Below are 19,427 nucleotides of genomic sequence, written 5' to 3' on the forward strand. Positions count from 1 at the left end.
AATATGGAAATGTTTTACATGATTGCACATGTATAAATTATATCAGATTGCCTACTATCTCAGAGAAGGGGAAGAGGAGGGAAGGAGGGAGGGATAAATTTGAACTGAAAACTTTAAAAAAAATGCTAAAAAATGTTTTAACATGTAATTGGGGGAAAATAAAATATTATTTTAAAAAATAACATAATTAAGATTTGTGCTAAAATTGGACATAAGTGGGTTGGTGTTCTTTCTACTGCTCTTGAGCATAGTTGAAACCACTGAAAACATGGCCTAACACCATATGTCAGCCAGACCTGTAGATGCCCCAATTAGGAGATGGGAACAGGACAGCCTACAGTAAGATGATAATGAAATGTTCAACAATAGGCATCAAAAGTTCTGGATAGCTGCCTGATGCTCCCCCAGAAAAATCTCCAGTTAGGAGAATGGGTCTCTATAAAGACTTATCAGTGGGGAAGATGCTTGTTAAGGCATCAGACAGTCTGTCTCTAGTCCGGCCCACCACCAGTACTGTCATCTGTCAAGATGACCACCAGATTTTGAAACCAGAAATGGGCACACACTTCGCAGTACAATGGAATGCTATTCCCCAGACAACTTGTCCTCCTCAGCGTAGCAGTAGCATTTTGCAGATCAAAGATCATGGCCTGGAGGTCTTAACCCTTTCAGCTCTGGAATTCCCATTCTGGGGCTCTGATTGGTGTTTTCATCACTTAGCCTATTACATCTAGGCTGGCTCCAGCTATGCTTCACATTATTCCCTACACTTCATACTTATATCAGCCCTGTCCCCTTAAGGATACCCTGTACTCTTTCTGAAACCATAATAAAATCTACATTATTATTATTACTGGAAAGGATGTATTAATCTACTCACCCTATGACTCCATTTACAATCTCTGTGTCTTTTCAAAACAAAATATTCCTCCCTGGACATGATTCTCCTATATGTGATGGCTTCTGTATTACAATGTTAAGGGACTGTATTGCTTTTGTATTTGTATCTCTAGTGCTTAACACAGTCCACATTTAATAATATTTTCCACTCACTCACTCACTCACTCATCCTGTTGCTTTCTTGCACTACTGTGCCGCCATTGGGATTAGGGAAAAGAACCCCAACACAAGCATTTCAGCCTGATTTCCTCCCATTCAGGACTTTCTACCCCTCTACACGGATGTGAGCTGGCTCCTGTGACCGAGATCTGCTGGCTTAGACATCTCATCCTAGATCCTCACCCTCATTTAAGTTTTATTTATTATGACCACTGTCCTTGAAGTTTTTCCTATCCTATCCAAGGATGTGACCTGTGCTTTCTGTCATCCCAGAGCTAGGGACACTATCCAGATCCTCTTCTTACCACATGTTCCGAGGACCTGGAGGGCTAATTCTGAGCTATCGGTGATAGAGACTATTAAGTAAAGCTGCGAGAGCTTCAGAGAAATCCAGTCAAACTGGTCTTCTTGCTATTCCTCACACATGGGGTTCCATGTCCCACTGTGTGCCTTTGTACTGGCCACCCCTTGCCCCTCAAATGAGCTTCCTTCTCACCCTCCATTCCTCAGAATCCTGAGGTTGCTTCGAGGCTCAGCTCAAATGCTCACCTCCACGTATGGCCTTGACTCATCCTCCCTATTGCTACTGCCGTCCCCCCAAATTACTCCCATCTTGTTTTTCCTGGATATACTGTAAGATTCTTGAGGGCAGAGGCAGTTTTTGCTTTTATGTTTGTATCCCCAGTATCTAGAACTAAACTTGGGAAAGAGCAATTGCTTAATAAATGCTTGTTTATTGTGGAGGAAAAGAAAGAGTGGCCCTACTTATCTCTTCTCTACCCTGTCAGGAGTGACTCCATCCTTAAACTAGCCACCATTTCAGTGTAAAATGAGCAGTTACATCTAACCCTCATGTTTATGTTTCTGCTATTTACCTGCTATGCTGGCCACAGGGAAAAACCAAGTGACCTTACTCTGTTTCCCTTGAGGTTGATGACAAGTTAGTAATCAAGTGCCCAGCCACCACTGTCACCTGCAAACCTGAACTTACTCTATTCCATTTTTTTCTGCATCCTTCACTATACGTAGGCAGGTGATTGTGTTCTGAGCTCACTTGGCTGACACAGGAATGTTGCCAATCCACGATCTCTCCCTTCCATTGCTTGTCATAACAATGAAGCTTCTCCACTTGACCAATATGTGAATAGCACTCCTTTTACTACAACCAGCCTGAAGAAGAGATGAAAAAACATACTTCCTTCCCCTTAACTGCATAGTTGGGAGTGCGATGGAAGTGGAACATAAGATATAATGTATTATCATACTAAGGAAACAGGTTGGTTAGTTTTACAAAACTGTTTTCTTTCTTTTTTATTTTCTTTTATTTTACAAGGGGCAGCTTTTGTTGGGTCAGGGATGGGAGAAAGATTTATTCAGAAATGAACATGATACAAAAACAAAAGATATCAATAAAAGTTTTAAATTAAAAAAAGAAAAGAGATCAGTAACAGCAGCAAATGATACCATGGCAGAAAGGATTAGGGAGGTAATAAGGAAAAGAAAGAGAATTACATGTTAAAGATTGACAAGCAAAAAGGTGAAGCTATGCACGTCTCAGGAAGCTATATTATTAAATGACAGATCCAATGTTATGATTAAAACGATGGTCCTAGTCTTCAGCTATGTAGGAGCTAAGGCCATTGGTCTCATGGTATGAAATACAAAGCTGTACTCTGGCAGTTATTTATGTGGTGTAGTTATTTAAGTCCAGCATTAGGCTGGTGGAAATCTAAAACCTAGTAAGATTGTGATGAAGACTATCCCTTCTCTTTAGCTCAATTTCCATGGAGACCCTCTTGTGAATGGGGCTATTACTGAATATACAAAATTACTTTAACTAGTATAGAACTGATTCATAATTTTCTAGGCTTAAAAACTCTCCCTTTTAAAGAACATGAAACAGCATAAAGACAAGCAGAATTTATTCTAGTCATAATTTTTCTCCCTTTCTACTTGAAAAAGAGACCTGTTTCTCTATCTTCTTCTCTTTAGCATGCCTTTTCTCCATCCCATCTCCCCCCCGCCCCATGTCTCTGGGTTGTCATAACACATTTTTAAAAAAATCTCTGATACTATATTATATCAATGTCAGTTTCACCAGATTCAGAACACAGACGCTAATTATAGGCAGACTATTAATATATTAGGAATTAGTCATTAACCTCCTCTTTAAGTCAACAGACCAAGGAGACTCAGTTTCCTCTACAAGCTCAATAAAGGTAACCTTGAGTCTTATCATTGACATACACTCCTAAGATACGCTAATGATTCCTTAAAAGAAGCCCATTTTGGCCAGCACACTGGCCACCTAGTAAGAAAAAGAAAAAGTGAAAAAAAATTGGAGACAAGTGGAATGAAGTGGAGGAGTGGAATAAGAAGGCAAAATAGTTGGCACCAGAGAAGAAATATAAAACATACCAAATAAAAAAGATAAAACTAAGAACCAACATATCCAATTACAGGATAATAGATTGCTATTTAAGTAATCTCACAGCAACAATTTAACTATTGACTTCTCATGTGGGGTTGGACAGATCTTTCCATTTTCAGGGATCTGAACAAATGTTATTTTCTACTTACTTGTGCCTGTTTGCATACTTTAAAAGGCTGAAGTGTTTCTTGGTAGAATAGCTGATGATAAGCCTGCAGGTCAAACCAAAAGTATGTACTGTTCTTCCAAAGCTACAGATGGAATAAGTACATAAATTATTACCACCCAATTATTAGGTCTTTAAAAAGTTCTAATTTCTGATGCAAGTAATTGTTTAGCTCCTTGAGGTCATCCTAAATCAGGTTCAATTTAAGATGGTTTTAATCTTCTATCATATACTGGCAACAGGACAAACTATTTAGTGGAACTGTCACTGGAATGTTATATTCCTAAAATATATCCTTCTTATCTAATTGGCCATTAAAAAGTAAAAATCCTAATTAACATTTGAAAAACAACCACATTTTTGTGGAATAAAGCCAAAAACTGAATGTATTTTAGTATTTTATGTGCAAAGTTACACAATGTTGAAACCAAGTTCTATTCTAACAATTGAGGCAGTTAAATGCTTTTGATTTTTCACTTGGGAAAAATTATAGTTTAGGAAAAGGTTTGGAGCAAAGAATAAACTTGAGGGGAAAGCTTGTAAATTTTTTGTTAATTTTGATAAATATTTAAAAGAATTTATTACAATTATAGGACATGTAAAACTCAATGATCTGAATTGAAACTATACTACTGATACTACTTGCAATTCTGAAAAGATATAATACTATAAGAAGTCATTGTTTATGCTAAAACCCCAGAAAATTTAAGTGTAGATAATATCGGACCTGTATTCTAAATTTTCCAGCTACTAAAAGTTTCTATTGGCAATCAGTTACACAATCACAAATCAGTCTTTACCTAAATACATTTTAGCTATTCATTGTGTTTTTAATGTAAGAACAGACCATGAAAAATTATAATATGTATGTTTAAATTTTAGCCAAGTAACATTATAGAACTTCCTAGAATAGGGAAAAGTTTTGACACCAAAGATTACTTTCCTGACATGGAGATTTCTTTTTTATTTTTCCCTTTCCCCCTACTTTGCATGGAATGAATTACTATTCAATCTTTAGAGGTTAAATATACAGTCACTTTCTACCTTGTTCTTTGAACGTTCACAGAACTTGGTGAAGAAGTATCCAGCTCTACTTTCCACATACAAAGATTGCAGCAAGTTTTCCATGTCAGATCCAAGCAAGGCAGCATTAGCCGTAGCTTTTTTAACCTAGACAACAAAGCATAACTCTATTATCCACCAAATAATAACTAGCAATTCTATAGCACTGTAAGTTGATCCTCACAGCAACCCTGGGAGTAGGTGCTATGACATTCCCTTTTGCTGATAAGTTTCCTCACCTAGCAATCATCAGAGTCTGGAGTCAAAGTTAGAAAAACCTCCACATCCAGTGTTCTATCCATTATATCATTTAGATGACTCTGAAAATACTTCTTTCTGTTTTCTTAAAAGGCAGGTATAGAGCAATGGGATTTCATCAGATCCACAAAACTATCATTTTCCTCTGGCCTATTTCACTTTATTTTTGTACCACTCATGTAACTGATGTAGTATGGCCATATCTGACAGTCCCAAGTAGTCCATAGAGCTGATGATGGCAGTAGCCTTTACTCTATTATGGAAGAATATGATTTTAAACTTCCTGTTGAACCTCAAATACTTGTGTTTCAGGTACAGTGATGTATTTTTTTCCCTCTAAGAAGTCTTCCAAGTTTCTGTTGGTGGCCTTCTGTATTACTATTCTTTTTGCCTCGAGGTGCTGCTATTATAGCCATGGGAAGGTAATAAAGAAACCATGTTCAGAACTATTAATTGGCCTGAGGGGACTCTCTTAAGAGTTCCACACTAGGCTGTGGCCTGCAGCCACATGGTCATGTAAGTCCTCATAAAAACTTTGCTGCTTATGCATTTCTCTGCCAACAAAGCTGGCAATCCTTATGTCACCCCAGAAACATGAAATGCTGGCTCCACTTCCTTCCTTCTCTGAGCCGATGCGAATGTCCAGCACTCATAATAAAGGGACCCAAGAATAATGTGAACTTCTTTGTTTGTTTCACAAAACCTCAACATCTTCTTTGGCATCTGGGATACAAAACATGATGATTTAAGTAAGGTTCTTGTTATCTCTCCGTGTTTTAGAAAATCCTGACTATCAGCATCATACACCAAATCATAATGGATTCAATAAAAGAAAGCAGGAGAATGGTCTTAATGAGAAGAAAAGAAATGTCCAAAAACAATAACTGTGCGAAATTATACCTACCCTTTTAGTCTATACCCAGAGGTTGAAGGTTCTATAAAAGAATATGACACCTACGGAGTATGAAAATTATGTACAGAATAAGGACATTAGATTCCCTTGAATTAGATAGTACTAATCTGGAAATAATGTGTCTTTAACTTTTGGAAACTCTAAATTCTGAAAGGATGTTATCAAGTTTTACCCTATTTTTACATTTCTATTCAAGACTTCAAAGGCTTCTATCTTGCATGAAAAGTATCACACTGAAAAACAGAGAACATAGGTAGTTCTAGAAACAATAATTATTAATAACTAAAAATGTCATCTTTGTTGGTACCTTGGTACTTTATGCTGGTCTGGCCCTATCAACTTTGGAACTAAAGAACAATAAATATGTTATTTTCATTTCAAAAGAAAATGTGGGGAAAACATCTTACAAAAGGAAAAGTGTATATTACTTTATAATAAACATTCTCCCCAAAACCAAAATCACAGCATCATAGAATCATGTGCCAGGTTGGCATTGTTCAAAATACTTACAATGGTTTCTTCAGTATAGCTGAATTTTCTATCTAACTGAGGCTTCAGACACTCAGAAATGTCAGTAAAAGATGTTAAACGAATAACTTTGCTGCTTACAGTCATGCACTTTGTACTAGAATAAAAAGAGATAAGGAACTCAACAAATCAAGTCAAATAAATGTTTTTGAGGACCTATTACATGAAAAGTATTATGCTTAGAACTATAAAGGATATGAAGGTATGATGGTATAGGATATAAGTACAGTACCAGTAATCTAGTTAAGGAAAAAAGATACACAAGGACAAAAAGAAAAATAACAATGAGACAAATTGGTAAATGCCTAAAAGGTGGTAGAGACAATAAATCTATGGCCATTTTAAACTGACAGTCCTTGCGGGCTCAGAGCACAAAGATGGTATTTAAGAAGAAGAATTTAGATAAGTGGAAAGGGAAAGGCAGTATAAATCAGGGGTCACCATAGGATCAAAGTTAAGAAGGTAGGGAAATACCCTACCTTGGTGATGAGACAGTTGGTCAGTTTGGCAAGAGTGGAGGGTTCACATAGGAGAAAATTGGTAAATAAGATTAAAAAGGTTTCTGCCTTTCTGGGTTCAGATTATGGAGGCATTAAGCCAGGCTAGGGAATGTGTGCTTTACGGACTGTGGAGAGCTATTAAAATTTTCTTTTAAGTTGTTTTTATTATAAACATAATCATTAACAAAATAAATAAGAAGTCTTTCCTGATCCCCCTTAACTCTAGTATCTTCCCTCTATTGGTAATTGCCACTTTATCCTGTACATGTCTTGTTAGTACAGAACTGTTTTCATGCCATCTCCTCTATTGGACTTTGAGTTCCTTAAGGGTAGGGAATGGGTTTTTGCCTTCCTTTGTATGCCAGGCATTTAGCACAGTGCTTGACATGTTGTAAGCACTTAATAAATGCTCTTTAATCAACTGACATAAAACCCTTAGAATTTAACAAATTAGACCCCCCCCAAAGAAGGAATAGGGACTAAACCTGTGATTTCATTGGAAAAGAGAACTCTTTGGTGATAAAATTTCTTCTCCTGATATAGATCTGCTATGTAAAGTTTGAAGAGAGTTGCCTGTATCCCTGAGAGATTATGTAACTTGACCAGAAATACATAGATATTATGTGTCAGAGATAGAACTTGAACCCAGGTCTTCTTAGCATCAAGATTAGTTATCTATGCACTGCCCATGTTTTTCCTTTGTAGGAAATAAACAAAAAGACATTTTTCTCTGTATATGCTTCTAAGTATATCTGAAATCCAGTCACTTTTGGCTTTTTTCCCAGAAAAATACAATTGTGGTCAATGTAGTATTTTGATCTGGTTTTGCATCATTTCATATAGGTTCTTATTTTCCTGTGAGATTCATATTTATCACTTTTACAAAATCATATCTATATTTTAAAAATAAATTTTCATTTTTTTAATGAACAAAAATCTTCCTTCTGTCCCTTCTATTTCCTCCCATGCATTGAGAAAGAAAACCAAAATCCCTATTACAAACATGTATAGTCAATCAATGCAAAACAAATTCCTGCCTTCGCCATTTCTAAAAAACAAATAAAAAAAAAACCATCTGTCTCAATCTTCACTCTGAATCTATTGCCTTTCTATTCAGAGGTAGGGAGAATGTTTCTTCTTGAGTCCTTTGGAATTGCAGTTAGTTATTGCATTGATAAGAGTTTCTAAGTCTTTCAAAGTTGATTATCTCTACAACACTGCTGTTATTGTATAAATTGTTCTCTTGGTTCTGCTCACTTTACTTTGTATGTATTGATAAAAATCTTCCCAGGTTTTTTTCCTAAAACTACTGCCTTCATCATTTCTTATAACATAATAGTATTCCATCACATTCGTATAACCCTAACTTGTTCAACCATTCTCCAATTAATGGGTACCCCCTCACTTTCCAATTCTTTGCCACTGCAAAAAGAATTACTATAAACATTTGTGTACGTATGGGTCCTTCTCTTCTTCCTTTAAACTCTTCACGGTATAGACCTAATGCTGGTATCACTGGATGGAAGGGTACGTACAATTGAATAATTTTGGGACATAGTTCCAAATTGCTTTTCAGAATGGCTGGATCAGTTCACAATTACCAATAAAGTATTAAAATATCCTTTTCCCCCCAAATCACCTCTGGCATTTGCCATTTTTTGTCAACTTGATGAGCGTGCATTGCCATTTCTCTAATTATTAGTGATTTAGAACATTTTTCATGTAGCTAGTGACAGCTTGGATTTCTTCCTTTGAAAACTTCCTATTCATATCCTTTGACCATTTATCAATTTAGGAAAACTTCTTATTCTTACAAATTTGAATCAGTTCCTGATATATCTTACAATGAGACTTTTATCAGAGAAACTTGCTGCAAAGATTTTTTCCCATTTACTTGTGTCTCTTCTAATTTTAGCCACATTGATTTTGTTTGTGTAAAAACATTTTAATTCTGTGTACTATGTCTCTTAAGATGAGAAAGTCATGAACAGGTAATTTATTCCTTGCTCCTATAATTTGTTTATGATGTCACCCTTTAGGTCTAAGTCATGTACCCACTTGGAACTTATCTTAGTATATGGTGAGATATATTGGTGTATACCTAATTTCCACCAGTTTTCCAATTTTCCTAACAATTTTTGTTAAATAGGCATTTCTCATCCAAATTAGAAGTGATCTCTGGGTTTATGAAACACTACCCTACTGTGCTCATGTGCTTCTGTATAGTGAGCACCAAATCTGTTCCACTGATCAACTTCTCTATTTCTTAAGCAATATCTAATTGATTTGCTGATTACTGTTTTGAGCCTCTTCTTTTCCCACTTTTTTCACCCATTAATTCCCTTGAGATTTTAGACTTTTTATTGTCCCTTCCACCAGGTCTATAAAGTAGTCCTTTGGTAATTTTATTGATATGGCCCTTAATAAGTAAATCAATTTGGGGATTATTGTCCTTTATACTATATTGGCCCAGTCCTTGTTGTTGTTCTTCAGTCATTCAGCTGTGTCCATCTCTACATGACTCCATGGGGTCTTCTTGGTGAATACACTGGAGTGGTTTACCATTTTCTTCTCCAGTGTATCCCCATTTTACAGATGAGGAACTGAGACAAATAGGGGTTGAGTGATTTGCCCAGGGTCACAGAGCCAGTAAATGTCTAAGGCCAGATCTGAACTCAGACCTTCCTGCCTCCATGCCCGGTACTCTATCCACCATACCATCTAGCTGCCCCATATCTAGGGAGTTTAGTCTAGCTGCGAACAATTACCATTTCTCCAGTTACACAGAATTGTCTTTGTTTGAAAAGTGTTTTGTAATTATAGTCATAAGTTCCTCATGTGTGTGTCTTGACGTAGTCTCCTAAGCATTTTTACATATTCTGTGGTTATTTATGGAATACCACTTTCTGTCTCTTCCTGCTGGATTTTGTTGGTAATACACAGAAATAATGATAACTTATATGGGTTTATTTTCTATCCTGAACATTTGTTGAAGTTGTTAACTTGTTTTAAGTAGTCTTTAAGTAGTCTTTTAGTTAGCTCTCTAGGGTTCTCTAAGTGAACTGTCATATCATCTGCAAAACAATAATTGTGTTGCTTCTTTGCCTATGTTTATTTCAATTTATTTTTCTTGGCTTATTACTATAAGGAGCATTTATTGCACTAAATTGAATAGTAATGGTCATAACAGACAGCCTCACTTTATCCCTTTAACCTTATTGGAAAGATCTCTAGTAAAGCTCTTGGTTTGAAATAGATTCTACTTTTCATATTAAGGAAAGATATTTATGTCTATGCTTTCTACTGTGTTATTTTTAAAAACTTTTTAAATAGATTTTATTGCTTTGAGGTTTTTCTTTTCTTTTCTTTTTTCTTTTTTGGCATCACCATGGTTTCATCTAGGTTCCCTTTCATTCTCCTTTCCAAAGAGCCATCCCCTGTACAAAATAGGATTTTTAAAGAAAGGGGGCAGTTAGGTGGTGGAGTCGATAGAGTACCAGGCCTGGAGTCAGGAAGATCTGAGTTCAAATCCAGGCTCAGACACTTCCAACTGTGTGACCTTGGGCAAGTCATTTAACCCTGTTTGTCTTTGTTTTCCTCAAGTGTAAAATGAATTGGAGAAGGAAATGGAAAACATCTCCAGTATCTTTGCCAAGAGAACTCCAAATGGGGTCATGAAGAGTTGAACACAACTGAATAACAACAATTTTTAAAGAAAAAGAAGAAAAATAAGCATAGCTGATCAATATATTGAAAAAAAAATTTTAAATGTTTGCAACACTTGGGAACCTCCAACTTCTGCAAATGCATGGAGTAAGAATGTCTTTTTGTGTCTCTTTTTCTAAAACATACTTCTTTATAAATTTTTTAATATTCACTTTTGATTTTGTGGCTGTTACTTCATTTAAATTGTTGTAGTTATTGTGTAGTTTTCCTGGCTCTGCTTACTTCACTCTGTGGCAATACATTCAGATGTCCATATTTCTCTGTATTCATCTCATGTGTCATTTCTTACAGTACAGTAACATAACTCATCAATGTTCCACAATTTGGTCATTCCCCAATCTTTAGACATTTACTTTGTTCCCGATCATTTGATCTCACAAAAAGAGCTGCTTTTTCTAAGTGTATATGGGGGCTTTGTTCTTATCAATGGCCTCCTTGGGACATAAGCCTAATAATGGAATCAGCGGGTCAAAGGGTATGGATGTTTTAGCCACTTTTTTTGCATGATATCAAATTGCTTTCCAGAATGGTCTTAATGATTCCCCTGTTCCACTAACAATGTACTACTGTAACTGCCTTTCAACAATCTCTCAAACGTTGACTTTTGCCATCTTTTGTCATCTTTGCATTGTGCATCCCTGTGCAGTTTGCAGAGTGTGAGGTGAAACCTCAAGGTTACTTTTATTTGCATTTCTTTTATTATTAGTGATTTGGAACATTCTTTCATGTGATTGTTAATATGCTGTGATTCCTCTGGAGAAGTTTGTTCATATCCTTTGACCACTTATCTACTGGGGAATGGTTTTTGGTATCCTGTACCAGGCCACAATTTCAGAATTTTTTCAGATGTTTGAAGTCAAACATTTATTTATTTTGAGAACCAATGTTTAGGAATTGACTTTTATTGAACAAAATGATCTCTCCAAGCACCAAATGCCTGCAGAAAATACCCAGTGCAAGGTCCTCATCTCCATTCACAGAACATCTCTCTTCATCAGTAGCACCACCACCACCCACCACCAAAATAAGACATACCTCATTTGCCCTCTTTCCGATCACTCCTCCTGTTAGTCTCCTCTCCCTGAGAGACCACAGCAGTCACTCACCCCTCATTGCTCACCCATGACTTGACCAGTGCACATCACACACTTCTCTTCATTCTCCTCCACCCCTTTCATGCACCTCCCATTTTTTAATTTAGTCCTACAAAGAACTTACAAGTTGGATGTTTGTGTGGTTCAGGCCACAGTTCCACAGGCCCATCTTGCTACCATCATCTCTACCTGATTTCCACCTTCATCCTTGTCTCTTTTTGTTTATTTAGAAAGAAGTCTGTCAATGGTCTCTTTTTGGTCTCACTCTATTGCTGTTGCTGTCTTTGGCTGCAGTGTTCATTTTCCTCTCTTGAATTTCTGTTGTCTGGGGTAATGAGAAAGCAAATTATCTCTTCAGGGTTAGTTTTCTTTCAAAGAATATTTCAAATTCCTCTTTATTATTGGATGTTCTTTTTTCATTTATGGTTATGTTCAGATTTGCAGGATGGGTCACCCTGAGCTGCATCTTGAGCTCCATTATTTTTCAGAACACATTATTCCATTCTCTCTGGCATTTTCTTGTGGGTGCAGAATAGTCTGCATTATTTGAATTTCCTTTCCTTTGTATTTAAAGGTCTTTTCCTGGTTACTTGCAGAATTTGTTGTTTCTCAATGGAATTGTTAAATTTAAATGCTATGTGTCTTGGACTTTGCAGCCTCAGGTTGTTATTTTTTTTCCCTGCTGGAGATGATTTATGGCTCTTTTAGATTGGAGCTTTATTTTCTGTGTTCAGAAGTTCCAGGCAGTTTTCTTATAATATTTCTTTCATTATGGTGTTCAAGTTTTTTGACTTGTTACATTCCTCTGGGAGATCTATGATCTTTAAGTTATCTCTGTGCATGCTGTCTTTGAGATCAACATGTTTTGTGTGTATGGACAGCATGCTTTCTTTTAATATTATTGCTTTTTGCTTCTCTTCTTCCAGACTGTCCTTCATTTCTGTGTATTTGTATTCCCTATCATTTCTCCTCTCTTGTTTCTTTTATAAGACTTCCCGTTGTTTATTAGATCCATAGATCATATTTCTTTCTGAGGTTAATGTCTTCCCTGTTGGTTTATCTGCTTATACTTGAAGTCTTTGAGTTTTCTTCTTCCTGAAATCTTTGGTAATTTCCATCTTTTCTCCCCTTATTTTCCCTTATTGCTCACTTTCTGATCCTCCCCCTACTCCTCCGCTCCCCCGCCATGGTCTGATCATCTCCCTGGTGGATGGATCTCAAAGTGTCTCAGTCTCCTCCCAAAATGGGCAATGCATGATTCACCTGTCTAGGTCTCTGCCTTACGCGACTTTTGGGGAGGATAGAATTGGCCTCCGCTGTATAATAGACTCTTTTTCTCAGGTTTAGTGGAATGCACATAGCTGGTGTCCTGCCCCCCTGTTCATCAGTTCTCTGGCCCAGTGGTTCAGAGTACTGCCATGCTGCTGCTAATACAGCTGCCATTTGGAATCTGGATCTTCACAGCACTGAGAGAAAGGAGTAGGAGTATGGCATTGAGCTCTATCACAAACGCAGAAAGGTATTTTGCCCTATCTCTGCCTCTCTTCTCCTTCAGCATTCAGTGCAGTTTGGAGTTTGGATTTCTGGGCAGGGGAGTTAGGGTGTAGTGTGACATTCTTTTGCAAGCCTGTAGGTTGAGTTGGCTAGTGAGAATGGTGGATGGTGGGAGAGAAGGTGCTAAGGAAACATGAGTAAGGCTGATGAGGTTTTTACCTTCTTTGTTTCTTGGAGTCCTAGACCATGGGGAAAGCTGAAATTGCTTTATCTCTGGTGCATCATTTCTATTTTGGAAATTTTGAGAGGTCAAGAGGATCTGAAAACATGTTTATACCTCATCTTGTTAGTCATACAGCTTTTGCTTATTTCTGAGTGAACCCCTAATACCCACTGTCAGGTTCCCACCCAATCTTCACTCCGCAACACCATCCGTAGGCACAGGTCACCTCAATGAGTCTACCCTGGATCTATGCCCTGAAACTGGGTGGTGGATGACAGAGATGCCGATGGGCATTGATACCTGAATCCTGTGCACGGTCAGGCCTTTCTATGTGGGTCAAGGCCTTGTCTGAGGGCACAGTCTTGGTTCTTGCACAGGGAAATCATGTCAGTGAATGCTCCATGAGGCTATTCTAGGCTAGATCCAATCTCTAGTGTCCATAGACATCTCTGTCTATCTCTCTATGCTCAGCTGGACTAGAAAAATGGCATTGTAATTTTTTCTTAAATTTCCCAATCAAGACTCTATCCAGTGCACTTTCTAGATCTTTGTGGAGAAATTGTGGGGGAAGGGGAGGAAGCTCAGCGGTATTTCTTCCTGCTACTCCGCCATTTTGGCTTTGCTTCCCAACATAGTATATCATTTAGAAGCTGCATTACAAAATAGACAAACCAGCCTCTGAGCAAAGAAACCTGCCTTTGACACATAGTATTAGCTCTACAACCATGGGCAACCTACTAGAAACTCTCAGCAACCCTAGCAACTCTGTATTACTCTAAGTTACAGATAACTATGAACTTCTATCAGTGGAGGGAGTTGTTTGGAATAGTCCAGGCGTGAGATGATAAGGGCCTGAGCTAAGCTGATGGCAACAGAAAAGGAAAAAAAAGGGAGGGATTTGAGAAAATTTGGGAAATAAAAATTAGATATATGAAGAGAAAAAATTTTAAAAATTTAAAATTAAATTAAAATAAAAAAATAATCCCAAGGTTTTATACTTTGATTACTAAAAAAATAGGAAATTGGGAAGGAAGCTAGTTTAGGGGGAAAAAAAGATTCTGTTTTAGCTAATGTAATCTATTGGTGATTTTGTTGCTATGGGAACTTCATCCACTTACTCATATCACAAATGGTTTATAATTTATACTCTTAGAGAATTTCCTGAAGATCAGCGAGATTAGGTGGTCACACCCCTACTAAGTATCAGAGGTGGAATATGAACCCAAGTCTCACTGACACCAAGTAAAGCACTATATAACTTCTATTATCTAACAAAGTATTTTCTATAATAGTATAGTGGGAATTAAAACAGTATTTCATTTTTGCAGTAATAGATAAAATATAAGTCTGAGGAATTGTAATAATTAATCTTGGTCCTAGAGAATAGAAAACTTAACAGATCTCTCTCTTCTCAGCAGAAGTGGGGGGAGAGACCTATGGGTACAGAATATTACATATGTTATTCAAATGAGGTCACTATCAGTTGGTTTTGCTGGGTTGTTTTTCTTTAAAAGTGAAAGTTCCATACTGAAAGGGGAGATTAGATTTAGAAATGACCATAATGTAAAACAAAATGAAACAAAAGTCATCAATAAAACTAATTTTCACTATCAATGATATATCAAACCTTGACTGTTACCCAAAATAATTCAAATTTTAAAAGTTCTTTTTTTCCAGTTAGGTCAATTGTTTTTAAAAATCTCTGCATCTGATAAAAGTTCTTACTGTTATTTATTAGATTATCTATATTAACAAGCACAAAGACTATAAACATGGGAAATCATTCATTTCTAGTAGGTGGAATTGATCTAAGAATGATATGCTTTGATTTTCATTGTTTTCTCTTTCATTTGCTTGGTCTATGATTTGGAAGTATGACATTTAACCTATCAATACAGTATCAGTCCAAGGCAAAAAACTAAAGTAAGTGAAGTTTCTGTTTGGTACCTTTCCAGCTCCCATTTAATACCTTGTGATCTGGCTACTGTCTCCACCAATATTTTCTCCAGGGTCACTGATAATCCCTTAATTGCTAAATGCAAGGCCTTTTCTGACATCTTAATCCTTCTTGGCCTTACTGAGGCATTCAATACTGTTGACAGCCTGCTGCTTCTGACTATCTCTCCTCCCTGGGTCTTCACAACACTGATGCATCATGGCTCTCTTCCTACCTGTCTGACCAATGTTTCTTAATCTCCACTTCAGGATCATCATCCATGTTCTACTCCAGGTGTGTAAACACACCCACGACTCTGATCTGGGCCCTTTTCTCTTCTTTCTCTAGGTCCTCTATCACATCTGTCTCCTTCTCTCTACTCATTCTACTACCATGCTAGTCCTGGACCTCATCATCATGTGCCTGAACCATTGCAATAAACAGCCTCTTAATTAGCATCCCTGCCTCCTGTCTCTCCACACAGCTGCCAGACCGATATATCTCAAGCATAGGTTTACCAGCCATGTCACTCCTCCATTCAAGAATTTCTAGTAACTCTTTATTTACTCTAGGATAAAATACAAACCTCTGCTTAGCATTTAAGACTCTTTGCAACCTGGATCTAGTTTGTCTTTCCAGGCTGATTACACATTATTTCCTGTCAACAACTTTAAATTCCACTGCAACAATCCAATGGTTTTACTCCTCGCTAAATGATTCACTATCCCACTCTCTAGAGATTATTCAAGATCTTCTCTTCTATCCTCAAATTTCCCACATCTTCACCTCTTCCTACCCTTCTCAGTGAAAGGTCTTGAAGTTTTACTAATAAAATAGAGAGTATTTGCCATAATATATGTCTCTTCCTCCCTTTCCATTTCCTAACCTCTTGACATTATTTTAAAGCATCTCTGCCCTTACTCCAGTCACTGCGGAAGAGGTGACCCTTCTCCCCAAAGACAATTCCTCTACAAAGGCCACCGATGCCATCCACTCCTCAATACTCCAGAGGATTATGCCCACCATTATGCCTTATCTCTCTCCAATCTTCAATTTCTTCTTCATTTACTGGATTCTTCACTGCTGCCTTCAAACATGGCCACCTTTTAAAAAAAATCATCATTTGTCCTTACCATCCTCTCAAGCTATCTTCCTATGTATCTTCTCCATTTCACAGCCAAACTCCTAGAAAAAGCTGTCTCCACTACTTCCTTCCATTTCCTCTCTTTTCACTCACTTCTGAAACTTTGCAATGTGACTCTGGCTTCTTATCTCATCACTGAACTGAAACTTCTCTCTCCAAAGTTAGCAATGATCTTTTAATTGCTAAATCTGACAGCTTTTACTCAGGCTTTATCCTTCTTTTTATCTCTAGAGCATCTCCCTTATCCTCCTGGGTACTCTTTCTTTTCTGGATTTTTAGGACACTGCTTTTTCCTGGTTCTTTTTCCTACCTGTCTATCTACTCAGTCTCTTTTGTTGATTTATCATCATCTGTTTTCTGCTCCCTAACTGTGGGTGTGTCTCAAGCCTCCAGCCTGGGTCTTCTTTCTCTTGGCAGATGACTCACAAAGCCTGAGGCTTGGTCTTGATTTCCTGGCCCATTGTCACTCAGGTTCACAACCTTGACTCTTCCATCTTCCTCTCCCCCCAATGCCAATCAGTTGCAAGGATATTGTCACCCCTACCTCAGTGGAACCTCTCACATCAGTCCCCTTCTCTCCACATCTATCACCCTAGTATAGGCCATGATAACATTTTGCCTGGTCTTAAGTAAAACCTCCTAAAGGTTCTCCCTGCTTCTTTCCTGTCTTTCCGGTCTCCAATTCATCCCCTGCACAATCATCAGAAAATTTTCCTAAGACCCAGTTCTGACCATATCATTTCACTATTCACATATATTCAGTGACTTCTATATTGCCTCTAGCATAGAACAGATACTCCTTATCCCGGCACATAAGGGTCTCTACAACTTGACTGCCACCTATCTTTTCAAAATTATTTATACTACTCTCTTTTACACACTCATCTAAATGTTTAATCTAAACTCAATTAATTTAAAGTCAATAAACATTTATTACTTGCCTGCTTTATGCCAGACACTGGGAAAACAAAAACAAAAATCTCTTCCCTCCAGGTGCTTACATTCTGCTAGGGAGAAAAAAACTGAACTAGTAACCGTTCCCCAGACTCAATATTCCATCTTCTGCCTCCATGTGTTCACACAAATAGGATGTAAGCTCCTTTAAATCAGGTACTTTTTGGGATCTATGATCCTCAACACTTAAAACACAGTACTTTACATGCAGTTGGCACTTCATAATTGTTTGTTGAACTTAACTGAAAATAACAACTCTTAGAAATAAGATTCAATGATGGTGAAGGATAGGCAAAGGACAAAGTTAAGAAAAAGTTAGATAACAAGAAATAAAATGAAACGATGTCATTAGTCTTTGCTGCCTTATTAAGAGCAAGATTCTCTGAGAGTTCTAAGGACTCTAGAATTCAAAAGGACTCTTCCCTTTGACATGAGTACTCTCTGGACCTACCCCTCAGTAGTGTGCACTCACATGCAGAAGTAACAAGCAGGAATATTTACTCCTGAAACATAAGAATGCACATCAAATACCACTCAATTAATTCTCAATTTCTACTGAAAGTGAAAATCCCTCAAACAAACGAGATCTGTGGATAATGGAAACACACCTGTTTGCTCCAAGTGTCTGAGTGGTAAAACAGAACAGTAACTTCCTTTGTAATTGTACCCACCTCTTCCCAGTAAGATCCTGCTCCAGCGTTTCATCAGGAGTCTCAATCTTCACAGCTGATTTTCTAGTGGCTGAGCCTGCTCTTTCAGATTTCTTGGCAGATTTCCTCGCAGATTTCAAAGACCATGGTTGGATGAACTCCTCCTTCTAAAACGTGACAGGATGATGGACAATGTGCAAGAATATATGGAAGAAAACATCTCAGCTTTGAACCCTAATCCTCAGATTTATTTTAGATTACTTGAGGAGCTGTATATCATTCCCTACTCCACATCGTGGTATCAATGTAATTTTAGGCTTCTCTCTATCCATACCTTACTGGATAGCTAACTCACAGAAGTCCATCAGTAGTGGGGCTGGGGGTAGACCAAGGCCAAAAAGTGAATTGTACATTCCTCCTTCCAAAATATTCAACATTACAGAGAAATATTCTTCTTCTCTTAAGTGTATGCAAGTTTAAAACAATTGCCTTAAATTCTTGGTCCAGAGGAGAAAACCCGAACATGTTCAGGCCATTGAAGGATTATTTCTTCTCTTTTTTTGGATAGCAACTCTTATAATGTAAGCAGCTAGAGAACAAAAACACATTTACTGTATGTTTTATATACAATATGATGCACTACCTACCTAATACGCATGCTTAACAACTGCTACTAGATTTTAAAATTGGATAAAAAGAATAATTATTTGAGGACATTTTAGTTTAACCTCTTGGAGGTCAAAGACCACAGATGTTTTAACAACCATGATCATGGTCACTAAGTAACATAAATGCTATTTTGTAGCTGTGGAATAAAAAGTGGTTTTTGTCTAGTACAATAATGTCTTAGTCATCTAGTACTGTTAGAAAATGAACTCTCTCATATAACTGAATTTTTTAGATAATCTAATGAAAAGAAAAAAAAACCACAACACTCAGTTAATGGTGAAGTAGATTTGGAAAGTTAAGATCTGAGGTTTTCATTTATTCCTGAAAATATAAATGAGCAACTCACTTAACTGTATAATAATAACAATAACAACAGTAATTATAGTATAATTTATAAAGAAATTTAAGGTTTACAAAGAATTTTATAAATATTATCTCATTTTATCTTCACAACAACCTTGGGAGGTAGGTTCTATATAACCATTTTACAGATGAGGAAATTGAGGCAAACAGAGGTTAATTGATGCAGATTTCAAGGGTCACACAGCTAGTAAATGTCTGAAACCAGATGTGAACTTGGGTCTTCTTGACTCCTGGCTCAGTAATCAGAATTAGTTAAA

At 37.2% G+C, this 19,427-nt stretch overlaps 1 protein-coding gene across 1 annotated transcript in view; it reads right to left on the reverse strand.

The window, feature by feature from the left end:
- Positions 1-19,427, reverse strand: part of RGS22 (regulator of G protein signaling 22) — a 142,151-nt gene that overhangs the window by 90,729 nt on the left and 31,995 nt on the right. The window contains exons 9-12 of the mRNA XM_027849940.1: positions 18,160-18,305; positions 6,400-6,514; positions 4,701-4,826; positions 3,640-3,741 (exon numbers count right to left, since the gene is read on the reverse strand). Coding sequence (XP_027705741.1) covers positions 3,640-3,741; positions 4,701-4,826; positions 6,400-6,514; positions 18,160-18,305 — 489 coding nt within the window. The remainder of the gene's footprint in view (positions 1-3,639; positions 3,742-4,700; positions 4,827-6,399; positions 6,515-18,159; positions 18,306-19,427) is intronic.

Source organism: Vombatus ursinus, unplaced genomic scaffold (genome assembly GCF_900497805.2).
Source record: "Vombatus ursinus unplaced genomic scaffold, bare-nosed wombat genome assembly UNPS02008961.1, whole genome shotgun sequence".
Taxonomy (NCBI): Eukaryota; Metazoa; Chordata; class Mammalia; order Diprotodontia; family Vombatidae; genus Vombatus; species Vombatus ursinus.